The 24,364-nt window shown below is 40.6% G+C and overlaps 2 protein-coding genes across 6 annotated transcripts; one reads left to right on the forward strand and one right to left on the reverse strand.

Annotated features, from left to right (window-relative positions):
• Positions 1–1,165: 1,165 nt before the first annotated feature.
• On the reverse strand, positions 1,166–24,193 carry LOC117148816 (ecotropic viral integration site 5 ortholog). 4 transcript variants are annotated; one of them, XR_004459938.1, is made up of 10 exons: positions 23,642–24,193; positions 8,395–8,839; positions 6,994–8,029; positions 6,809–6,923; positions 6,559–6,576; positions 5,545–6,212; positions 5,368–5,485; positions 5,200–5,298; positions 4,306–4,617; positions 3,130–3,216 (listed from the first exon to the last, which is right to left on the reverse strand). XR_004459938.1 is itself a non-coding variant. In XM_033316460.1 (9 exons), the coding sequence occupies exons 2-9, from the start codon at positions 8,624–8,626 to the stop codon at positions 3,079–3,081; spliced, it is 2,424 nt and encodes an 807-aa protein (XP_033172351.1). In that variant the 5' UTR covers positions 8,627–8,839; positions 23,642–24,192; the 3' UTR covers positions 1,166–3,078. The 4 variants fall into 4 exon arrangements, 2 of the variants coding, with proteins under 2 accessions (XP_033172351.1, XP_033172352.1); XM_033316460.1 differs by lacking the exon at positions 4,306–4,617 and having other exon boundaries at positions 1,166–3,216; positions 23,642–24,192; XR_004459939.1 differs by lacking the exon at positions 6,559–6,576.
• LOC117148818 (sphingosine kinase 2) lies at positions 12,292–15,765 on the forward strand. 2 transcript variants are annotated; one of them, XM_033316463.1, is made up of 2 exons: positions 12,292–12,380; positions 13,327–15,765. In XM_033316463.1, exon 2 carries the CDS (start codon positions 13,393–13,395, stop codon positions 15,346–15,348), a length of 1,956 nt encoding a protein of 651 aa, XP_033172354.1. In that variant the 5' UTR covers positions 12,292–12,380; positions 13,327–13,392; the 3' UTR covers positions 15,349–15,765. The 2 variants fall into 2 exon arrangements, with proteins under 2 accessions (XP_033172354.1, XP_033172353.1); XM_033316462.1 differs by having other exon boundaries at positions 12,302–12,484.
• Positions 24,194–24,364: the final 171 nt, after the last annotated feature.

The raw sequence follows: 24,364 nt of genomic DNA on the forward strand, positions 1-24,364 counted from the left end.
ACTTGTTAATGATATTAAATAATTAACTTTAATCGTAAACTACATACATATACTCTCTAGTTAAGTAAATGCACTAAAAAATAAAAAAAAAATAAACAATACAAAGCGGAGACTTTCTTGATTACTTGGTAACTCGCCAGATATCTAATTGTTAAGATCATTTTACAATTTAAAAAGAATACTTAGTATGCCTGCTAACGTCTAGACTTTCTTTCTCCTGAGTCGCCGGCACGTGCTGATTTTATACTGGCTATATAGTACATATATAGTATACGGACTGCATGCAGATAAGGATGAAGTTCAGTTCGGCGAGAGTTCATTGATGGGGTTGATGTACATATGTTTTCCACTGGCCGATAAGCCGTATTTACCCCAATATAAAGCCTATTTTTGTTGGTTTTCATTTTATTTATTTAATACTAAAAATTGTAACTTTGATTTCGTTTTGTATATCCGTTTAATTTTATTGATTTGTTGTAGTTTTAGCTGCATTTTACTTCTTTCTGCTCTTCAGTTATCAGTTTTATCGTTATATTGATATAGTTAGGTATATGTAAAGTATATAACACTATTTGTTGTGGTATTTTGTCAACTACTTTCCAGTTCTTGTGAATTATTTTTGTAATTTTGTCATCAACAATGAATGAAACGATGAAACGCAATCAATAAGTGCAAATCAAGTTGAACACAGAACATATAACACTGAAGACTATAGACTGTTGACTGTAGAGTCTTGCTCAATGGAAGCTGAACTTGATTTATTTGAATTAAGTATACGCAATGAGCGAGTGTGCTCGCTAATTAATTGCGAAGGAGTTTCGATCGTTCTCGCCGCCCAAGGTCAACAAATCATTACCGTCTGCTTTCTGTCTGGGCCCAAAAGTCGTTGGCATTCGCACGCTGAATTGATAAACGCCAAGAGTCTTTCTTTTCACATTTCCACATTTATCAAATCGAACTGACAGGGCAGGGCATTGAAATTAGCTGCTATCGACGAGGGGGTTCATTATACTACCGCCCCGATGAGTCACTCAAGTGGGGGGGCCCAGTTGTTTGAACGGCAATTCGCACGAGTTCCACACTTATTGGTCAATCAGTTAACACCGAACTATGCGCGGGCCAAGTCTAGACTTTGGCCAACAATGATGCTCTCCATTTGCGTGTATAAATTTGTATAAACTATTTTAGATATCGTATAATTTGTGCCTTCGCTTGCCATAACATAATACGCAATTAACTCTAGACTTGCCAATTTTTTAAGACTCAAGGCTGTTGGGGGGAATTTGAATGAATTTGCTTATCTTTCACATCTTTTCTTTTCTTGGGGGAAATTTGACTTTCTCGGGAATGTTTGCTATATTTAAATGTCTGTTAACTGCTGCTGATTGTTAATACTGCCCCTCCCCCAGCAGCCTCCTCTTTTAGCCGCAAACATATCGTTATATATATATAAATGTGGTACATACATTACATAATCATTAATTATCGCGTAGAACAAAAAATTCTAATAGTTCTGCCAAAGTCGGGAACAAAACTTAAGCATTACATACATACTTAGTGTTTACATAACAAAGTTTTGTGACATCATTTTCGACATTCTTACAAGCTACGAATCCTACTTTTACATAGATCTCTTATTTCTCTCGCTGTTTTTTTAATCGGTTTGTCATGATGGGCAAATCAATGGAATTACAAAAAATTAAGTTAATTAAGTTAATAGGTCTTAGTTGCGATAAGTAACAAACCTAAGCACTGAGGACGTCATGCTAACAAATGATAATAAAAAATTGTCATAGAATACGAAACGCAATTGAAGCGAAAGTAAATGTATAATATTGCACATGGAAAACATGGTTCAACCTGAATAATTGTATTGTTTGTGAATAATTGTTGTTAATCGTTCGAAGCTGCCAAATATGGGTTAAATTAACCATATAAATCATATAATTGTATTTTGTTTGTTTTGGGGATAATGACAAGCGCTACTGTTAACTAAGTAGAATATCGTAAGTAGTGTGAATATCGTAGTCGTTATCGTAATATCGTTCTTAAACGGGGGAAATTGTGGGCCCCTTTCTCGTGGTTCTTTCACATATCGTTTTAAACTATTTTTAATAGTTATATATTGGTTTCTCAGTTTCTCATCCTGCATTTGGCCACGCTTGTTACTTTGTCTTTCGCACTTGGTTTTATTTTAGTTATCGTTTTAGATTTAGATTGGTTTAGCTTACTATACGAGAGTTACAAAATTCATTCCAGACAACTATGTGTTTGAGTGTTAATATCATTCTACAGGGATGAAATCATAATACAAATCTTGTGGATAAACCAAGCATATTCCGCACACTTTAAACAGGTGTGGGTGTTGATTAAAATCGTTTTGTTTTTTTTGTTTGTAGCCAAGAACAATTGGATTCGCTTAAAACTTACATTAAAAGTGGTTCACAGGATGCGTGGGTTGGGAAATGGTTTTGTTTTTTCCTCAGGGGGTTTACATAAAATTCATTGCATTGCATATGTGCCATACATCTAGGGGATATCAAAATGCCAATCTCCTAACTCCAATCCATCGCATCGCATCGAATCGGATTAGTTTCCGTATTGATTAATGTACAGGGGTGTAAAATACTCTCACAATATCGTTTCAATTAGGATTTAAAATAAATAAATATGAGTGTGTTTCGATTGCAAAACATAACAGTAATAAAAATATTGCAAAAAAAAAAGTTGATTATAATAATCGTAATAAAATATCCACATATCGTAATAGTAGTAGTACAATTTTAACGAATATTATACATAACTAATATTGTAATGGGATTGCAACTATTCTGCCCTCTTCCTCCTCCTACTTCTCCCTCCACTCGATGCTACTACTTCCCTTTCCGTTTCCGTTTCATGATCACAGGCCCCTCATATATGTATATATATATATATATAAATATATATAAATCGCCTCCAACTTTTACCCACCCATATAGATTTGGGTGTATCCTGTACTGCCCTCTCACTCGCTGCTTTTCTCCTGGTTGTGGCTATTGGTTGGTTAGGATATGCTAGATCTGATCCGTCTGTAGGTTATGTGGAGAGCTCCGTGCTCCCGCGCCTCACCATATTCAGATCATTGAAGTCGATCTCGGTCGATTCGATCGATTGGATCGAGGAGCTGCGCAGTTTGGCGCCCGGAAATTTGCCACGACTTTTCAATGCCGTCAGCTGCAGTAAATCGAAAAGATTTATTAGTTAAATAGTTCGTTAAAAAATAGTTATAAAATACATACGTATAAAATACGATTACAAGGCTAAAGCAGTTGCTAATTTTGATCATGCGGCGATTGAAAATTAGACATTTTTAATTCAAATGAACATAACTTTTGAATGTAACTACATATAATACCAAGTATCACAAAACTTATAAAAAAGCCGCCTTAAGTGCTTTAACCTAGTAATTAGAAAACAAGTAACATAGATCCGACTACGGATAAATCTTATTAAATGTCCGTGTAGTGGAACGTGTCTTAAATACCTTATTGATTAGTGTGCTGTGAGTGTGTCTGTTAGATAAGAAGGCATGCGAGCGTGCAGAAAATTAATAATATTACAAAATGCATTTCGATAAATCATAGCTATAGAACACTCCCTCATTTTCTGGCACAGTTAAATTGAAAATCGAATAATAATAATCCATAGCAAGGTCGAAACGAGCTCGTGTCAAAACAGCATCATTCTCATGTCAAGACCAACGATTACAATACGTCATTACAAGTATGCAAAACAAATAACAGAGGCTTTCGATTAAAATCAAGCCGACACCTTCCACATGCCACCATCAGTCAATCTTAAAGCGAATGCTACTCGGAGTCATTGACCCACATCGAAATGAGTGATATAGAATCGATCGGAACTAGAAGGTATTCCATATAAAGGTTCGCGTACAAGCTCAAAGCTCGCAGAAAGCTTTTTTTCAAAATTCGGAGAGATGTACACTATGCAGCACGTTTAAGGTACATTAATAATAATATATTATTTTATAATGTTTTGAGCTCTAAAAGTTATTATGCGTAATATGGCTTACTAAAATCGACTTTCCGATGAACTACGATGAACTAGCAATACAAAAATGGTTAACTGGGGGTTCATTCATGCATTTTCAAACTATGGAAATGGGATTCAATGGTGAGGATTCTAGGGACTACAGATCGTGCGAACGAACTATGGGATGGATGGTAGGGTCAACAGCAAATGCTACAAATACGCAATGGTTAAAAGTACTGAGTGGTTTTTTTTGAGCAGTTTCATAGAGACCTGGGTTGAGTTGGTAGCTTGGCCTGCTGCTTGACTTTTGAATTTCTTTAACGTTTTCGGGAGTTGAGTGTGTGTGTGTTTGTGTGTGGCAATATAGATTAGAGGATAATTGTGGCTTCTTGACTTTCAAACTGGGTTTCGGTAATTTGCTTTTTAAATCTTCTCTTTTTTTTTGTAATTTTCATAATTTTGATCGTTTTGTTTCGTTATCAATCAATTTCGTGTGTTTTCGTGTTCGGGGGCGGTGTTAAAATTAGTTTAGCTTATCCATTTCCACGGCTCAGTGTCGGGGCTGGTTATTGGCGTGGGATACTATGGAGCAAGACCAACAACGCATTGTATTTTTTTATTTTTTTTTTTGCGTGTGAAAGAGAAATTCAATGAGAAATACAAGATTATTATCTTGGCTTACGGAATGGGTTTTCAAAATTAGCCAACGAAAATTAAAAACAAAACGTACAATAAAATCCCTGAATAGCAATTATAAATGGGTGTACAGTAAAGCACAGCAAACTCAAAAATTCTTTAGTTTTTTCTTTTAAATTAGTAACTTCAAGTCAAATCTGTATATTTTGCTATTTGAGCATAGCAATTGCATAGCAAACAGATTTGACTTGCGCTCAGCTAGCAAACAAAGCATATTTATAGTGAAAATCCGCTACAGGAGGCCACAGCGTGCTCCTCCAGATGGGAAACGTGTCTCTGATCTGGCCTCTGGTTTAGTCAGTTGGGTGGGTGGACATAAAATGAGTGGGTGGGACGTGTTATTATTGAATGTCTGCTGCTGCTGGCATTTGAATGAACTTAAAACCAAACCGAAACCGAAACCGAAACCAAAAGCAGTGGGGGATTAGCGACAAATGCTGTGGGCATTGCAGGTCATGCCGCGCTCACCTCCGCCTTCATGTCGGCCAGCCTGTCCTGCAGGTCGCGCACCTTGTCCGAATCATCCAGATTCGCGCGCAGTTCGCCCTCGGCGAGCATTTCCGAGTTCTATAGTTTAGTAAAAAGCAGCAATTTAGAAAATGCTCAAACAAGTAATCATATGCAGTGGATAAATACCTTGGTCTCAAGTCGGGAAATTTCCTGTTTCAGTTCAGCCACCGTTTGGCTTTGCTCGGTGAATTTGATTTTCACATTCATCAGCTCATCCTTCATGCGAGATTCCAGATCCGAGTATCTAAAGATGAATTCATATATATATAACGTGACATGGCTCGTGAAAATAATGCAACTAACCTGTGTTGCTGTTCACGCGCCTTGTTGGACATGTCCTTCTCCCGGGTCACGGCCATTTCGAGCTCCTCCTTCAGCTTCTTGTGCTCCTCGTCCTGCCGCCTCAGTTGATTGGTGGACACCTGGACCTGCGTCTCCAGCTCCATGACCTTGAGCCGCAGCTCCTTGAGCTCGGTGAGCGTCTCCATCTCGCGTATGCGCGTGGTCATCAGCTCCTCCTCGAGCTTCTGCGTGTGCTCGCTGCTCTTGGAGCTGTCAAAGAAGTTGGTCAGCAGCTTCTTGGGCGTCGAGTCCACAGCGTTGGTGGTGCGTTCGCTTTCGCTGCGCTGATTCTCGGCCAGCTGACGCTGCCACTGGCTGCTCAGCTCCTGCACCCTCTGCTTGAGATCCTTTAGCGAAAGCGAGGCCTCGGCCTCGCGAAGTTTACTAGCAATCAGTTCATCCTGCAGATGAGCCACCGAATTGTCTGGCGTCGTTTCCCGCAGCGTCTTCTTGTCCTCCTCCAGCTCCTCCACCTTGGCCTTGAGGTTCCTGATCTGATCCTCGCTTTCGGCCAGTCCCTGACGCACCTTCACCAGTTCCTCCAGCAGACAGGAGACCATCTCGTCGCGCTGCTTCAGCGCCTCCTCCTTCATGCAGAGCTCGTCAATGGACGACTGCCGGGAGTTATTCTAAATGTCAATCGATAATGGGATTAGTTGAGCTGTTTTATGTTAACATTAAATGATTTTGGGCATGCAGAATGTGAGTTGTTAGCTATGAGACAAAAAAAGTCTACAGGGTTAAGAAATCGCATCATGTACTTATCCTAGATTACAGTTTTAATTTAAAGCGAAGTACGATTTCCGAATTAAATGTTATTGAATACTCGCTGGGCGTACTGATTACAAATACGATATTCTATTTATGTATTTAGGGCAAAACAATAAACATGCAAAACAACAGAACGGCAGAGTTATTGTATTGTACATTCAAACTACAAAGCAAGGTTGCGTGAACAACTCACGAGATACTTACGCTGTCGATGGATACGTTCTGTATGTGATTTGAGAATTTATTTTGGATTTATTTGTTTTCATATTAAAGCGAACAATTTGTGTGTGTGTATTTTGAAGCACCACAACCATAAGAAATCAAATAAAATAGAAAAGAATACAGAAGATTAGCAACAGATTCCGTTTTAGTTACAGGACAAATGACCGAGACATGGGGTCGCATATCGCCGAAGCTAATTGGGTAATTGGGCTGTTCACCCAACAATACTCACATTCTCCTGCAGCCGAAGACTCAGGCCGCGCACCTCCTCGTTGGCGTTTTCCAGCTGATGCGAGACCTCCAAGTATGACCGGCGCAGCTGCATCAGCTCCGTCTGAATGGCATAGCTGTATTGGAAACAGGAAAACCACCAGTTTATACATGCATTGATAAACATACTATATTCCAATTGCTTACCTAGTTTCCTCCTCCTCAGCTCGGGAGACCTGACCACGCACCAGGCGATCGGCCAGTTCGGCGCTCTCGGCCTCCAGCAGCTCGTTGCGCTGCTTCAGCAGGCAGTTCTCGCGTCTCAGTCGCCGCAGCTCGGCCATCTCCTCCTGCTCCTTCTTCTTGAGGTCCTGGTACTCCTTCTCCATCTTCTTCATACGCTTGGTATTCAGCTTTATGGAGTACGCTAGACTGAAGAAGCCCTCGACATCCGCCTCCACGCGACCGGGCAGCTCCTTTTGGAAGAACTTAAGCATGGCCTCCATGTCCAGGCAGAGCAACGTTTCCTTGCCGGTGAGCAGCAGGGCCAAGGCCACCTTGAAGATGAACTCCATGCCCTCGCTGAGGAAGACGTCCATGATGCGACAACTTAGATTGACATTCAGAGTGGTCGTGTATAGGGTGAGGAACCAACTGGAGGCGTACATGGTCGTCTGGAAGCCCTGCTGCTGGAAGTGAATGTGCATGTCGGGTATTTGCTCCTGCACCAGATTCTCCAGCTGGTACATGCACAAGCCCAACTCCGACATGGAGGGCTTGAACATGTGCCGCATCCGATGCTGCTGCATGATCTGGACGAGCACAGCGAAAGCCTCCTCCTCGGGCATTTGCATCAGCAGCAGGCCCACAATGAATCCCGAGCCCTGGCAGTAGCCCACCTCGCGATCGTGCAGGGAATACGCTTTGATCACATTGAACAGGGCCTCCTGTCCGGGTCCATCCTTCTCCTTGAAGAACTCCACCTCGGGATAGGTGCGGGCAATGTCCCGCCGTATGACCTTCTCGCAGGCACTGGTCGCCTTGATGTACTCCGCATACTGCTTCTTGTCGCCCTCGGACGCTCCACTCAGCTGCTGCCACACGATCGCTCGGAAGTGGTGTGGAATTCCACGACGCACCAGCTCACTGACGCAGGGATTCTTTCGTTTCAGTGCTCCCTCCCAGTCATTGAGGATGGTGGCCCACGTCGTCCAGATGTCCTCTTCGGCCACCGAATTTCCACCTGAAGCGAACACACTAGTTAGTCATCGGGTTCTGTTTGTTTAACCACTTGCTACTACATATTGTGACATATATTACCCAGGTAGTGGAACATATCACAGTTTAGCTTGTAATTTTGTTAATGTGTTTAGTCACCGATTATTAGTCAGCTTGTCACCTAGTCACCTAGCCACCTATTCACCATTTAGCTATCTCACATGTCGGATCCCTTATCGATAATATCTATTAAAGTGGATTTTGCTTTTTGTCGTTAAAATGAAATGATAACCTTTGACCCGAACAGAAAACCAGATAGGATATACCGAGTATTTAAACCTTGGCAAGGTAATGTCACTGGAAGATCCACTACCACTAACTCATACTTACTCGATGAGAGGCTGATCTGACTCGTGTCCGAGTTCTTGCGACTGTGCGTGGAGTGCAGTGAGTTGAGGGACTTGGCATCGCTCTCGATGAGCTTGTTGGCCGCCTCCAGCTTGGCCAGCAGATCCATCTCGGAGGTGGGCAGGTTCTCTTCGCCGGGAAGTGCGCCGCCCTTGACGTCCATTTTCGCTTGGCTCTCGGCTGATGAGGCAGTGGTCGTTGTGGTCAGGGTCATCTTCTGACACAGAACGACGTTCTCCGATCTTTGATCTCAGTCTATACTCCCCTCTTTCACTATCTTGCGTCCCTGGAACACCCTTTTTCCTCGACTTCGATTGCTGCAATCTGTAGTGCTCCTGACACTGCTCCTGTTCCTAATCCCGAATCGTGGTTAATAGTTCTTTGCTGCTTCTCTAAAACCGCCACATGGTGCTCCTAGTTTCGCAAACTGTAAGAGAAGAGTTGGAAAATTGTGTTGTTAGTTAATTTGTCAATTGGCTGGCGAAACTGAAGTTACCGGAATTCGAGAAGCCAGCGAAATGAACTCCTCTCGAGATCTGGCATGTGCCACATAATGGAAATACTACAAAATACTATATATGTACTATATATGTATATATATTAAACAAATAGAAGCGCGAGTGCAAAGTATTCCACTCTGTTTGCCAGCCTCTGTGTTTTTGTTTCCCTCTTGTTTTGTTTATTATTCGTGCGCCCTACAAAACCCGTGCTTATAAAGGGGGTTAGAGGGTGGGGGGGGGGGGGACCAGAGGGGGGTGTGGGGTTTGGACCTGCAACTGAACAATGGAAAAAGCTGTCAGGGCTTTCTGTTGATTGCCTCTAGGCGGCAATTTCTTTGCGGCGGGTATGTTCAACTTTACCACGCAACTAGATCAAGTTTAACTTTCTTCTTTTTCGCTCTCAATAAAAAAAAAAGAGCAGCGAAAAATGCTTAACAAATAAGGCAATTAAATGACTTAGAAAATAAGTAGTTAAAATTAGAACTTAGAAATGCAGCAAATAATCAGAAATATTGTCTTATAAAACATAAAAAAATCATGACAAGTGAAATAATAGAAACTATATTCACTGAGAACCCCATATTCTTATCAAGAATTTCCGACTTTTCTGGCTGTCGCGACAAAAACATAAATAAATCCAAAGGAAGTTCAAACTTGTTACAAAAAACGCAACAATTATCAATTTCGAGAGCAAAGATAGAGCCACAAAGAAGGCAGAAAAGAAAAAAAAAAAAACAATAAAAGACGCAATATTAGATTGGTAATTATTAAGACTCAATTTTGATAGCTTCTTCGGCGGTTTTTTAATCAATCAGTTTGGTTTTAATGCAGTAAAAGACTGCGGATGATTTTTTTCATTTTCAGTGGAAGTAGAAGCTTTTATCAACGTTCCGATAATCGAATATTATTGCCGCAGTTACTGTTTCTATTAATCCGACATTCCTAATTAAACTATTCCAAGGAAATGTATTAATTGGTGTATCTATGGATTTGAAACATTTCGAATTTATCAAGTTTCTTGCATCAAGAGGTATGTGATCTTATCTAAAGGTATCAAAATTTGATAAATGCTGATAAACAAAGTTGTCATTTATAAAAATATACAACGAAAACCAGCTTATTTCAAATGTAACCTTTTTTTTTTGTGTGCACTATTTGCCGTTCCTAATGGATACACTTGTAGTCCATCAGCCGGCTCTTAACCCCCTTCCAAGCCAGCTGTTCATATCTGGCGGCACTCTGAGCCGCCTTTGGGTTTGCGTCTGCTCCGTCTGGCCATTATCTAATGGACTCCTCTGGCCAGACAAAGCCACGCCCCAACCCCCCACCGCCCACAGATGGCTGCTCCTGCCCCCCCATCGGTGTGGTCTCAATGGAATTGAAAGGCAAAGTAAATTCAAATAAATATGTAGGTCAGGAAACGATAAACAAGCAGGCAGCCAATGGAATACTTTTCGACTTTTCGTGAGCAAGTGCATTCAGATGTATGTTTGTATGTTTATAGATATGTGTACGTTGCAGTTGCACCACTTGAGTGGTTCCCTTTTCAAATGATAAATCAAAGTTTTTAAGCTTTTGAGACTAATGAACGAGTTATAATTACCAAAGTGGAGTGTATGGTATTGCCCCTACTGCACTGTCTGCATTGCTCCTACTTTTTTTTTTGGTCTGATTCACTTAGGTGCGAACGCAAAACCTTCCATGAATCAGTGAGAAAACGTTTTAAGCCCATTAAATATTCCATTTTGGCGTGTCTTTTCTTACAAGGCGTATCTCTCAATTTAGCTACAGTAAAATACGGGTAGGTACGTCCACTTGCGTCAATATTATTGACTTAGCGAAACTTGGGTGTGTTTAATTTGGAAAACTCAAAACAATTTAATTGCCTTTTTTAAAGGGTTTGTTTAAAGCGAAGGAATGGTTGCCACTATATGATAAAAATGGAAATATATATATATTAATAATACAAAAGTTTAAATCTTAAATGAAATTTAATATTAAAATTTTGCGTTACTTTGCTTCAAGTTAAAGTTATACATCTAGCTACTTAATTATTCGTTTCAAATTCAAATCACTTTGGGTGCTCTTTTCGTATTACCACTGTACTTTGTATGTGTCCAGGAATGACCGTGGCCAATATCAATACACTGTACAATCTTTATTTCGCCTACTGATATCGATAAACGCGCAGTTTAAAAGCAAATAGAAAATATTAAAAGAACAAAAATACAATTTGTGCACCTGCCAGAGGCAAACAACAAACAAATTTGATTTTTCTGAAGAAATTGCGATTTATTTATGGCAAGCCCTTTAAAATCGCAAATTGACATAAACATATCAAGTAGATCCAAAACCAACACCTGCCAGCCGATTCTACCGAAATGGTTACTTACATTTTTTTTTTTGCCATTTAAGAGCGTTAAATGTGACACTTTGGGTGAATTGTGATTGGGTGAGTCACTGGGACACATGATAAGCGATAAGATCTGAGGACCAACGTGACGTATACGCAACATGTGCCGCAATGCCCCTTCTCCACTGCCTATTACTCACATATCCCACGCAAAATGATCGATTAACGCAATAGACAGCTCACACACACACACACACACACACACACGCACACACACACACACACACACACACACACATGTGTACAGAGAACTGTTGGGGTTAAGTGCCGTTTTATTGTCTATGTAAGCAAACAATTGCATTGTCGGTACATTGCAAAAAGCTGGCACATGCACAGTGGTCAAACAAATTCGTGACTTCTTCACCTTTTCTATTGTATTTCCCTTTTTATTTCCCCATTTTATTATACTAGTCGCAAAAAATCAATAGTTAGCAACAAAAGTCCAATAATAATAGATGTACATACATATACATATTTCCTATGCATTGATAATGCATTTGATTTGAATAGTAACCCAAAGGCAAATCCAATTTATCCACTGATCACTGTACCTAAAAAAAGACCTAAAAAATGCAACATTCCCACATCCCCAAACGCACAATGCCAAATGCCAAAAAGCTCGCGTTCCCAAAGTCAAAGGCAAATTGTTCAATTGCAGAAGTGCACTGAGCGAAAAGCCCCCCGGCCAAGCAAGTCAAAAAACAAAAGCAAAGTGGAAATGATAAAGACTTGGCGCAAAGGCAGCCCACAGGTAAATATCTCATCGATACGATACGTGTTGATTAGATTTCGACATGACATACAAAAAGCCAAAAACCAACAAGTGTATGTGCGCTGATGTGTGTGTGAGAAAGTAAAAAGCAAAGTAAAAAACAAAGGCAAAAGCAAAGGCAAAAGCAACAGCAATACAGTGCAATCGTAAAACCAAATCTCCATTGAAAATAAGGTTAGTTCACCCTCGCGATTCAGAGTTTCAGTACGAATTGTCGTGTCAAGCGCACAGGAAGCGATCGCAACCCGGATCGGATTGGATCGGCCGGATCGAGCCGCCATATGTACTATATACACGCACATATACATCTATATATATATATATACACCTATATATCGCAGACTTTACGGTGAACAGCGTCGATCGCATGTGGACAAACAATTAAATGTAATGCCAAACAAAAATAGTAAATAGTTAATAGCGGCAGTCGGGGCGAGTTATCAACAAAAAAAAAAATTAATAATAATAACCCTTAATTTAATAATACGTAAACATCGCAATGGAAATTGCCAAATAAAGCGTAAATAAAATAATCCAATTCCGTATGCCACAAATAAACAATAAACAAGACAGCGCTATCAACATTCAATGTGCATAGTTTACACAAAACACTATACGTTTCAATATAAATTAATAACTAATAACTGCAACAATAAAAACTTAAATTCTCTTGTGCACTCAGATATAAAAAAAATATTTCTTTTAAGTATGAGCAAAAAAAAAACACTTAATTCTATATTGTTTGTTACTTTATTGCTCCATTTCCGAGCAACACAAAGAAAATGATAAAACAAAGAACAAAAATTGTTATTAACAAATGCCAAAAGAAGGAAACTTAATCATTAACTGGTTTGCAAACTCCACAAAAAGTTAACAAATTTATTTTCTTAAAGTGTAATTTAAGGAGTTTATTTTGGTTACCATTCAAGTGAAATCATCACCAAACGCGGCGCATATAAATTTCAACACAAATTCGAGACAAATAGAAATAATTGTATATATATAGTAGATATTCAAAAACCAGTTTTGAAACTCCAATTTCACATAGATGGAATACAACTAATGATAGTAAAAGCCAACGCACAATAAACAGCGAAATAAACGAGTTTTCAAGTTGGCAATTATAATATTTTTTGCAACCGCTCTACTACTTTTTTTTTTTTTTTTGCACTACCAATAACCATTGTGTTTTTTGTTTTGTTTTTTTTTTCTGTTTTTTGCATGTGAAGACAAGGTCAAAGAAGCGCTAAAAAGAGAAGTTAAGTCGAAATAAACACGAAGATACCAACGAAGTTATGACGGCCAACACAGCGACGTCGGAGGAAAATCTGCTGGGAAAAGGTGGACAGCCGCAAGAGCCCTCCACGCCCACCTCGGATACGGAAGTGGGCGGCGGCACGCCCACGGAACTGAGCGAGATCTTCTTCGTGGACAACAGCCGGCGCAAGCAGAGCATCAAAATCCAGGTGAAACTGTGCCCGGAAGGCGTTTACCTGCGTCGCGAAACCGACGAAGATGACCACATCAACGAGCAGCTGATCAGGATCGATGATATCATAGGTTCGCGCTACGGACCGCGTTTGAAGAAACGAGCCCGAGGCGGCCTCAACTCCTGCCGCAATCCAAATGTTCCGGGACAGGAGGCGGATCCGGAACCGGATAGCGATAATAGCGCCTATTTGTACATCTATGCTTACTTGAAGAAGGAGAAACCGTTGCGGCGTGTCCAAACGCTCAGGATTCTACGCTTTCGTTCGAGCAATGACTACGGGGTGAATCTACAGACCGCCGAGCTGTGGCATCATACGATTCGAAGGCACAAGCGTGGCAATGGCAGCAGTTCGCCCGCCGATTGTGGCAAACAGTTGCTCATCCTACTGAATCCGAAGTCCGGTTCGGGCAAGGGGCGTGAGCTCTTCCAGAAACAGGTGGCACCCTTGCTGACGGAAGCAGAGGTGCAATACGATCTCCAGATCACCACACATCCGCAGTACGCCAAGGAGTTCGTGCGGACCAGGAGGGATCTGCTGGAACGCTACTCAGGCATTGTGGTTGCCTCCGGCGATGGTCTGTTCTACGAAGTGCTCAATGGGCTGATGGAGCGCATGGATTGGCGCCGAGCCTGCAGGGAGCTGCCGCTTGGCATCATACCATGTGGCTCCGGGAATGGTCTGGCCAAAAGTGTGGCCCATCACTGCAACGAACCGTACGAACCGAAGCCCATTCTCCATGCCACCTTGACCTGCATGGCGGGCAAAAGCACACCCATGGATGTGGTCCGAGTGGAGCTGGCACCGCGGGACAAGCACTTTGTGATGTACTCCTTCCTGTCGGTGGGCTGGGGTCTGATCGCCGACATCGATATAGAGAGCGAGCGATTGAGATCGATTGGAGCGCAAAGGTTTACGCTGTGGGCCATCAAGCGATTAATCGGGCTGCGCAGCTACAAGGGACGAGTGTCCTATCTACTGGCCAAGGGCAAAAAGGAACCACCAGTGGAAGCGGCAAAGGAGGCGCGAGAGATGCCTGCAGAATCAGACCAACCGAAGCGACCGTCAACCGCTGCAGCAATCCGTTCATCTCTGCCTCTGAATGCCGGGGAATTCCATGATCTACCCGAGGAGGAGGAGGTGGAGGCGGTCTTGGATGGAGAACAGTTCGCCGATGCCATATCCCTGGATCGTTCGGTTTATCGCCAGCATGCCGACAGTTGGCACTCGGCCATGTCCAGGCGAACGGCATATTACTCCCTGGGCGGACCCAGCATGCGATCTAATCGCAGCCGGATGAGCATTAGCCAGCGGATCGAGGCGGCCAATGCGGAATTCGCTGAGAGGGTGCCAACGGGCACCATTCCGGGATTACAGATGCCACTGCCCAGCAGCGAGGGTTGGATCTGCGAGGATGGTGACTTTGTGATGGTCCATGCCGCCTATACGACCCATCTCTCCTCCGACGTTTTCTTTGCGCCCGAATCCCGTCTGGACGATGGCCTCATCTACCTGGTGATCATCCGAAGTGGCGTTAGTCGCCATCAGCTGCTCAATTTCATGCTGAGCCTAAACACGGGCACCCATCTGCCCATCGGCGAGGATCCGTTCATCAAGGTGGTGCCCTGTCGGGCATTCCGCATCGAGCCGAGCAGCTCCGATGGCATCCTGGTGGTGGACGGCGAGCGGGTGGAATACGGACCCATTCAGGCGGAGGTTATGCCCGGCCTGATCAATGTGATGACCACCAGTGGTCAGTAGTGGAATTTTTAATCCGTGTGCTTTGCAAAGCCTTATTCATAACGAGATACATTCTGCTTCTTTAGGACAAACTTAGTTTATAAGAAGCTCACCTAATACTTGTTGCCTTTCCATTAATAATACTTACTAAATTCATACCTTTTTTATATCTACTAGGAACTTATTAGGTGGTAAAGTTGACTAAAGTTCTATTATCTCTGTTTCTATTGTTAGTGAAAACCCATTCTCATGGCTCTGAAACGCAATCCGTAATTTTTCCATCCGCCCATGTATCAAAAGAAAAAGGAACTTCACACTATGCACTTAAGTAGTTGGTTATAAGTTGTTTTCTATTATTTTTTTTTGTCGTTTTGAATCGGTCGATAGTGTTAATTATTTTAAGAACCCTACGTAGACAAATAAACCAAAAAGCTATAAAAAAAAATGTGGCAAAAGATTGTGCGGGTACAAGGGCTACTGGTACTTTGCAGGTGTTTTGTTGCCTTGGAAACGATTGATTGATTCTACTGCATATTTAGCAAATTCGGCTTTGCAAATTCGCAAATTCACAAATACACCGAAAAAATGCGGGAATTCGCCGCTCATCCGGTTGCATGGCGATCTTTATCGATATTGGGACCCCAAAGTTGGGGCCTACGAAAGCACCAACACGAAGGCAAATGGAAACGCACCTGGTCGATGTTCAAGTGGGGACTTCATACTTGTGTTAATACAAAGACCGATTGGCCAGATTAACCCTGACTAAATAGGAAAAAACAAAAAAAAAAAAAAACAAGCAAACCGATTGCAAGGGATTACGGTTACCCAACCAACAAGATGGAAAATTAACACCTAGTAATCGTGTGTAAACACTAAAGGTCAAGTTGGTCAATTTGTGGCGATGATGTAGCGCTAATCCATGGAGTTCATAGATATGTAGTTACCTAATTAGTCAGGCTAAACAATAAAACAGTATTAAATATTAACTATTTGATATAGAAATTCTATGAAAATACGCTCATGCGAAGACAAGACTTTCCTTACTGAATTGGAAAACACAAAATGCGATAGAAGTGACCCATTTTCCCCAGTACAGTGTAATTAGACAGCCTTTCCTTTTCTCTTTTATATCGCACACATCAGGTGGGATTATCTTTGACAGGCACTCAAACAAGTTGAGCAAATGACATTCGAAAATGGTAATAAACTGGTAGATAGACCAAAGACCAAACGCTCACACATCCAGAGCGGTTTCTTCAATGATATTTGGCTCAAAAGCGCTTATGTAGACGAGTCTACTGCGGATACACTGATAACAAGTCTAGCTCTTATCATTCACACACACACACACGCGTTAAACGGCTTGAAATACTAAAACCATACTTGAGGTATACTTTTAGGCCATACTAGTTACTGTTTTTGATTTGTTATTAAATGTGGGACACAGTCAAAGGATTTGACGTCACAGAGGCACGAACAATTTCACCCGATTTCCGATCAATGAAAATCAATAGGTATGTGTGTTGGTTTACGCTCATTCAAAGTAGTCATACTTTTAGGCGGTACAATTTTTGTGACAGTGCGACCTGGCTATATGGAAACCAACAAGTTTACCTACACATACTTACATATAGAAACTTTGATTTCGTATTTCAAAATATAATGAAACCATAAAATATGAATTGTAACTTTCGATATATGATTCCATATGCTATATATTCAAGTGGTGTGCTTTGCGGGTGACCACTGTACCACTAGCATGTATATTTTTGTGCTGAATTGGCAATCCAGTGACATTATTTCACTGCCACTATCAATTCAACGCAAAGATAATTGCGACAACAACAACAAATCGAGCGAAAATAATGCCAGCAGACAAGTGTACATACATATGTACATCCATATGTATAGACGGAATGAATAACGATAACTAATTGTAGTCACAGTCTGTTAACAGATGTTTACATTCCGCTGGCGGCGCTACAAAAAGTAGCCTCTGGACTTTAATTAATGGATCTTAAATTAGACAGAAGAAGCAAACCATAAGTTTGCAGCTTAAACGACAGAGGACACAACATATAGTTTGTGCATATATGTATGTACATTGTACATCTATACATTTACATATATTTCTAGCATGGTCTGCGAGTTGGGCCCCTTAATTATTAACGCCCACTGTGGGTTCTAAGACCTCTCAAGTTTCTACAGCCTTAAGCTTGAGTGCATATATGTACATATTAAAAAATTATATATATATATATAAACACATATTTATGTACCAGCACATAGAGTGAAGAGTGAAGTGGCATGTGTGTGTGTGCTGGCAGATATTTCTGCACTATTTCCAGTCTAATTCATTCATAAAAAGTTCTTCACATTTCGCTTTTTTACTTCAGCTTCTTGGCTTGAAGTCGCTGGCTTCGTTGGCTTTTATGAGAATCGTTAGTTCCGAGCCGACTCATGGTTTTGGCATTATAAATATATGCATTATGCATACATATATGCACGACCGTTAGAATCGTCGGCAGCCCGCAGATGGAAAAGGCAAACAAAGAGTATAAAAAACACCATCACAATTTCCGATTCGATTCGCGGGGTATTTCAAACCAATCGCTCGCTTTGTCGCAGGTAAGTTTTTTTTTTTTTTTTCAGCCAAATTTTTTGTGACTCATGGCATTTGGGATGTATGTATATTAGGTATTTCCAAAACTTGTTTTGCTCACCCTTTCACTATCGATTTCTAAAATATCTGTTTTTAAATACTGTTTTGTATTCCATTGCTTTTATTCATGGGAAAAAAAATTTGCATGAAATCAAAACATTTGCGTTATTAGCAAGAACATTTAACTATCAATAAATCTTATATGAACTAATAATTTAAAAAGGCTAAATATAGAAATTGTAAGTTTCGATTGTACATCCTATTTGGAGAGTTTCTTTTCCAAAGTAGAGCATAGAATATTCGCAAATTATAATAATCTTTGTGCCAGCCACATGGCAGTGTTATTTTATTTTATCTCCGCGGTTTACTTAAATTATACATCTGTTGCGACCGCAGTCACATCTGCTCCACATCTTTTGCCGGCAGCCTGTCGTGCGTATGACCCATTTGAATGGACTCCACTGTACCGGGGCGGCGATTAGTCAGAAACCTGATGGTGAATGCTTTGGCTAATTTTTGTCCGTCTCTTTTTGACTCTTGCCACTTTCGAACAAATCACAATTTGCTTATTTCGTGTTTTTATTTCACTTTGTTTTGTTTACGAGTTTTGTTTGGTTTTTTGTGTGTGATTTCTGTTTCTGTTTCATTTTTTTTTTGCCGGACAATAATGAATAATACATGGGTGACCGGGGCGATAGCATTTAACGAAGTTCATTTGTTGTCTTGCTAATTTGCGCACGCACACACGCCGCATTTGCATTTGCATTTGCATCTTTTAATGCAACGAGTCACGCCCCCGAGCCAAATAGTACCACTTGGCACACTCGCGTCCATGGCTATAAGGCACATACATATGCACACAGCCAGTGCGCTGATTAGCCTGTTATCACATTATAGCTTGGTTGGCTTAGAAACTCATTCACTCATAGGTTTGAAATATGAAAGTGTAGATTTATCCAAGTTGAACTTTAAGCAAATTGAATGCAACTAGTATCACAAATTTCTCAAAGGATATGTTGAATGTAAACCCATGGGATGGCAGCAAATCCTAATCATACGTCTGACTCGTATAAGAATCTTCCCTAATATCACAGCAAAGTTGTTGTGCTTCGCTTGCGCTTGCTGTCCCCAATGTAATTTAAGCCCAATCATCAAAAATTCAAGAGTGCCACGCCCACGCAACCCCACACCCAAACCGCCGCCCACTTGTGTGTACATACATATAGATACAGATACATTTACAGATACACAACACCGATACATATAGAACCAAGCCCTGAGTTGGCCAACTCTCATTAACCCAATTTGAATTGTTGACTCGCTGGCTATCTCGCTCCCACGCACGCCAATCGAGCCCTTGGCAATGGTGTGACGTCAGTCACAGTAAACACTCGATAATGGAAGCTGCTTAAATTATTTACATATTTTTGCCACCCCCTTTTTTTAATAGTTCAAATATTTGAAACATTTGGTTAATATACAATGGGTTTAAAAAATCCTTTTTTTTTTAAACAATGTTAATTTTAAGGCATAGCTAGAGTTTCACTTAAGGAGCGACCACTGTCCCTGGGTGGCAATTACAGAATGCATTTACCTGTCTGCTTGCCACAATTAGTGGAAATGCCAATGTGGCCATGTACATACATACATAATTCCCAAGTGTCGCCCCAACTCGAACTCAATTTTCCATCTATCGCCACGAATTCTAAACAAGTGAAAAACAAGTGCAACAGTGGAACTGATAGGGCGTAGTTACCCATTAAAAACCAGAAGCAGGAAGGGCGAAATAGAAGCCACAGGGGGGTGTACGAGGCCCAGACGATAAGAATTCGACGATTTCTTCAATCAGTCGAAAGACGCACTCCGCTCGAGCACAATTCAAGATTTGAGAACAATGAAACTTTATCGCGCAAATTACATTTACAGATGCAGTCAGAAAAATAGGTTAGATTAGTGGTTTCATATAAATTCTAAATCAGCTTTTATACTTTCATAATAACTGAATTAATGGTAAGTTTGCAAGTGAAATACATTTTAAATTTTATAGTTTACATTTAATTTACTAGTTGTTTTGTATTATTAGCAAATCGAAATATTTCAACAACTTTTGTAGTGCATTTGAGTGGATTGAAAGGGGCGGCACGATGAAATAAAGTCTAGCAAACTGAAAATATGAAAAAAAGGGGAAAAGCAGCGACCAAATGGAATTATGAAATACAATTCCCCTGAGTTTTTTTTTGGCCAGCCCACGGAAGCCCCTGCCAACTCCCAAGCTCATTAACATAATTTATTCAGCACATGATGCTGTATGCTACTAGTACACTTGAAAAAAAAAAAAACAGCTGAGATAACGCAGAGTAATATGGCAAATCTAGAATGTATTTTGTTTTTTCATTTCAGTACTTAATGAGATGATCACGAAAAGCAATGACCTTTTAACTTAATCATTTCAATTAGCAATCAATTTAAATGTCAAGTTCAATTCCAAAAGGGATTGTTACGACACGATTCGATATAATACATCTCCATTTACAGTGTACTCGTACAATTGTTGTTTAAGTTGCCATTGGCTAAAATAAGTTCCCAGTAGCATTCACAAGTGCTTCAATAAAAAGTGTTTTCAGCGCAATATTCGAGCCGTTTTGGATTTCAACACAGCCGCAAGAAACCGAATCCGAAACCGAGACTAAAATGGAAATTGAAATCGAAATGGAAATGGAAATGGAAACAGACGAAACTCCTTCAGTTTCCAGCAATAATAAATAGCAAAAACGATATGTGTCTGCAATTGCTGTTGAATGACTGAGTGAAAAAATATAGGGAACGGCAAACAAAAACAAAAGCAAAAAAACCTCAACAAATCAGGAAAGAAAACTGGCTGGCTGAAGAAAACAACAAACAAACCGACATTGTTGGCCAAACTGTAAATTCATTGCTTGAAATCTGGAATTCGACCAAACACACAGTGGCTATTGGCTGACACAAACAAAGGCAAGCATATCAATGTAAACACAAAAAGTACACAAATTATAATAATAAACAATATTTCTGGTTCAGCTGATAGAAAAATAAAGTATCGTAATTATTTCGCACTTATCGAGCATTCACTGTGCCCCGAAATACCAGCACGTCTGCATTGGAGATTGGCACACATATCGGTATCGCCACTACCGCTTCTGTTGTTACCTGCTTTTCTATGCTTTGGGGCAGGTAAATCAGGTAAGCCTCCAGTTGGCCAAGTGGCCACAATAGCTTGGCCACGACTGTGTGGATGCTGGATGCCGCCCCATTGTTGTTATTTTCGATATTTCTCGGCGATACATATGTATGTGTGGGTTTTATGCTGTGGAAGCTATTGCCTCTGATTTTACATAACGGCACTTTTTGCCTCGCCAGAAAGGGACGGCTAACAAAAGGTAGCTGCGCAATCGCAAGAGACGGCATGAGGTTGTCAAACTTTTTCGAAAACAAATTTCACAGGAAGTAACGAAATGCCAATAAAGTAAAGCCACGCTACATGGATACTTTCCGTTGGGCACCAAGAAAGGTGGCAGCTCGATCATAAACTTGACTCCAATAATTAGTATTCGCTTAAACAAGTAATTACAGATATATTTTAGAATTTTAAATGCACTTAAAATGTTAACAAAATCGTAGTTATTTCGGAGTCTTTTTTTTGCACAGTGATCACTGTAATTTCACAGTTGGCTTACTTAATTTGCGTTTAGTTTGGTTGCGCGAAAACGTGTTGGCAAGCGCTTGGTATGATCCGTTAAAAAATATGTGTACACACATAAATACAAAATAAACGCCGATAGGGAAACAGACTCAAGTGCAAATTATTTTTGACATATATTTTTTGCGGCTTTGCGGCGAAGGTCGAAAGCTCGCGCGATCCAAATGGGCAACATAATAAGCAGCAACAAACAACCGCCAAAATATCATAAAACAATGCAAATAATGAAACATGGCGAAAACACTTGAGCAGATAGTTGAAAAACCCGCTAAACGCAAAAAGAATTCCGTTTGAAATAACCCAAAAAAAAGTATCTTGACTTTTGTTATTTATCATTTTTTTTATATATATATGTTTTTTTTTTGTTGGCCAGAGAAGGCATAATGAAGGCTATCCTGCCCCAACCTTCTCCAGATAATGACGGATGATACACCAACACACCCACGCGCTCTGCAAATTTATGATCATAATTAACATGACGATGACTTTCTGCTCCATGTGCTCCACTAGTTTTAATGCTCGTGATTTAAATAAATAGCACAACTGAAATTTGAATAAGCACGCAACAATCCCCGCGCACAAAAAAAAAAAACAAAAACAAAAGACTTGAGGGCGATGGGTAGGGTACAGCAGAGGTCAAAAGACTATGGCTTCATTTTCAAAGCAAAGTACAGTACTGTAACTATCTGCCTTTGGGCATCTTTAATATCTCAATATCATTTAGCAAAAACACCTCAGTTGCACGTAGATGTAATCTACATACGGATATAAATCTTATCACGACCGGCAGATAAGCAAGAGTTCAGCAATCTTTAAGCTAGTTTCAAGGAAATTCGCTGCAGCGAGTTGGTTTTTGATGCAATGAAATTGTTAAATTAACTGTATTCATATTAAACCAACAACACAAGGTTGACGTAAGCCTAATAAGCTAGTAACTTACTATTTTACTTTTTCTTATTGCTAATTTTTTCACCCCCACTGTTCGTTGCGTCTACGTGGGCCATGTGCAAGGTGGCAACGCTGCCTGCAAGGTGTCGCCGAGTTGGCAATGCGCAGGCGCAGAGCGGGCTAGAGCGAGATGAAGCGATGCACAGTGGACATTGAAGAACAATGCAGCTTGTGTAAAGTTGTCTGAGGTTTTTAGAATTTATTTTTAAATATTACTAAGCCATTAGTCGTTATTAATGGTTTACTGAAGAACGGACGTAGAGTTATTATTCTTCGAAAGATTTCCATTTTCTAACTGATAAATAGTTTCTCCACCCCTCGATTGCTGAATTTTCCCACTGTGCGTTAGGCTCACGAAAAGTGGGTGGAAAGCAAAGGAAAGGAGAGCAAGACAAGGTTACAACAGAGCAAGAACAACAACAACAACACCAACAACTAGTGGCAGGAGCAGCTGATGCGGTGGGAGTGGAAGAGCAAAGCGAATTGGAAAGAGGAATTGGGAAAGGGAAGCGGGCAGTGGGAAATGAGCAATGGGAATGGCAATAGGAATGGAAATGGAAAAGGAAGGAAGAACAGGACTGCCCTGTTGTCATTGTTGTTGTTGCTCAGCGAAGCTGCGAAGAACGATGATGAATGATGATGGACAATGAGCGATGAGCAATGGACAATGGACGCTTTTAATTACATTAATGCGCGAAATTTAAGCATACTAAATTTGTTGTACCCGTTTTTCTTTTGCTGCTTCGCTAATTTGTAAAAAAAAAGGTAGCAACTCACACAGGCACACACACGCGAGCAGAAACCCACACAGACAGCGAAAGAAAGTTTCTGTATTTTTTCTCACTCCACTTTTTTTTATCAACGATAATGTTTACACACACACGTTCAGTTATTTTACGGAAGAAGAAGTGAAGATGATGAAGAAGAAGAACGACACATAAAATATAAATAAAGATGCTGGAACTCACCTTTGCTGCTGCTTCTTCGGCCACTGTGAATGAACCGTTAGGCTGGAACAGGGGGTGGTGGTGGTTGTGTTAGTGCGCTGCTGCGCTGCTGTTGTTGATGTTGCGGCAGCAACAAATTGCCGTTGTTTATCGTTTTTTTATCCGCGATTCGTTTTCAATCAGCTAGGCTTTTCCACATCCAACCAAATCAATGTGTCGCGATGAACTCGTATCCGATCGAGAATCGTTTGCATTAACTTTACGCGACAATTTTGACGACACTACCGAACTTTTTGCTGCTGTAAACGTCACACAAACACACACACACGCACAGGCAATTGCACACACCTCAGCAGCAGCAATTTTTTACCCTCGCCCTCTCTCTACCACTATACTGTTCTGTATGACTTTATTTTTAATTATTTACTATTACTTTTTGTAAAGGGACTACTTTAATTCAATCACTCGTTATACATCGACCGAATATTGCACTGGAAAAAAATACAGCGTTCGTTCGACGACGGTGAATTCACGAATGTTTTTTTTTCGCCCAATGGCGGTGTGACCGTCGTGCAAAAGCTGAAGTAAGCCGCTAAATAAGTAGCACCATATACTAGAATTCTCAGAAACGCAGAAAACCGATAGATAAGTTTCTACTGCACTATCGATTATCTAAATAATACAAAAAATACCAATGATAACTGTTTAGCTTGGACTCAAACCTGTACAGTGGGCTACAAGTGC

This window comes from Drosophila mauritiana, chromosome X (assembly GCF_004382145.1).
Source record: "Drosophila mauritiana strain mau12 chromosome X, ASM438214v1, whole genome shotgun sequence".
NCBI lineage: Eukaryota > Metazoa > Arthropoda > Insecta > Diptera > Drosophilidae > Drosophila > Drosophila mauritiana.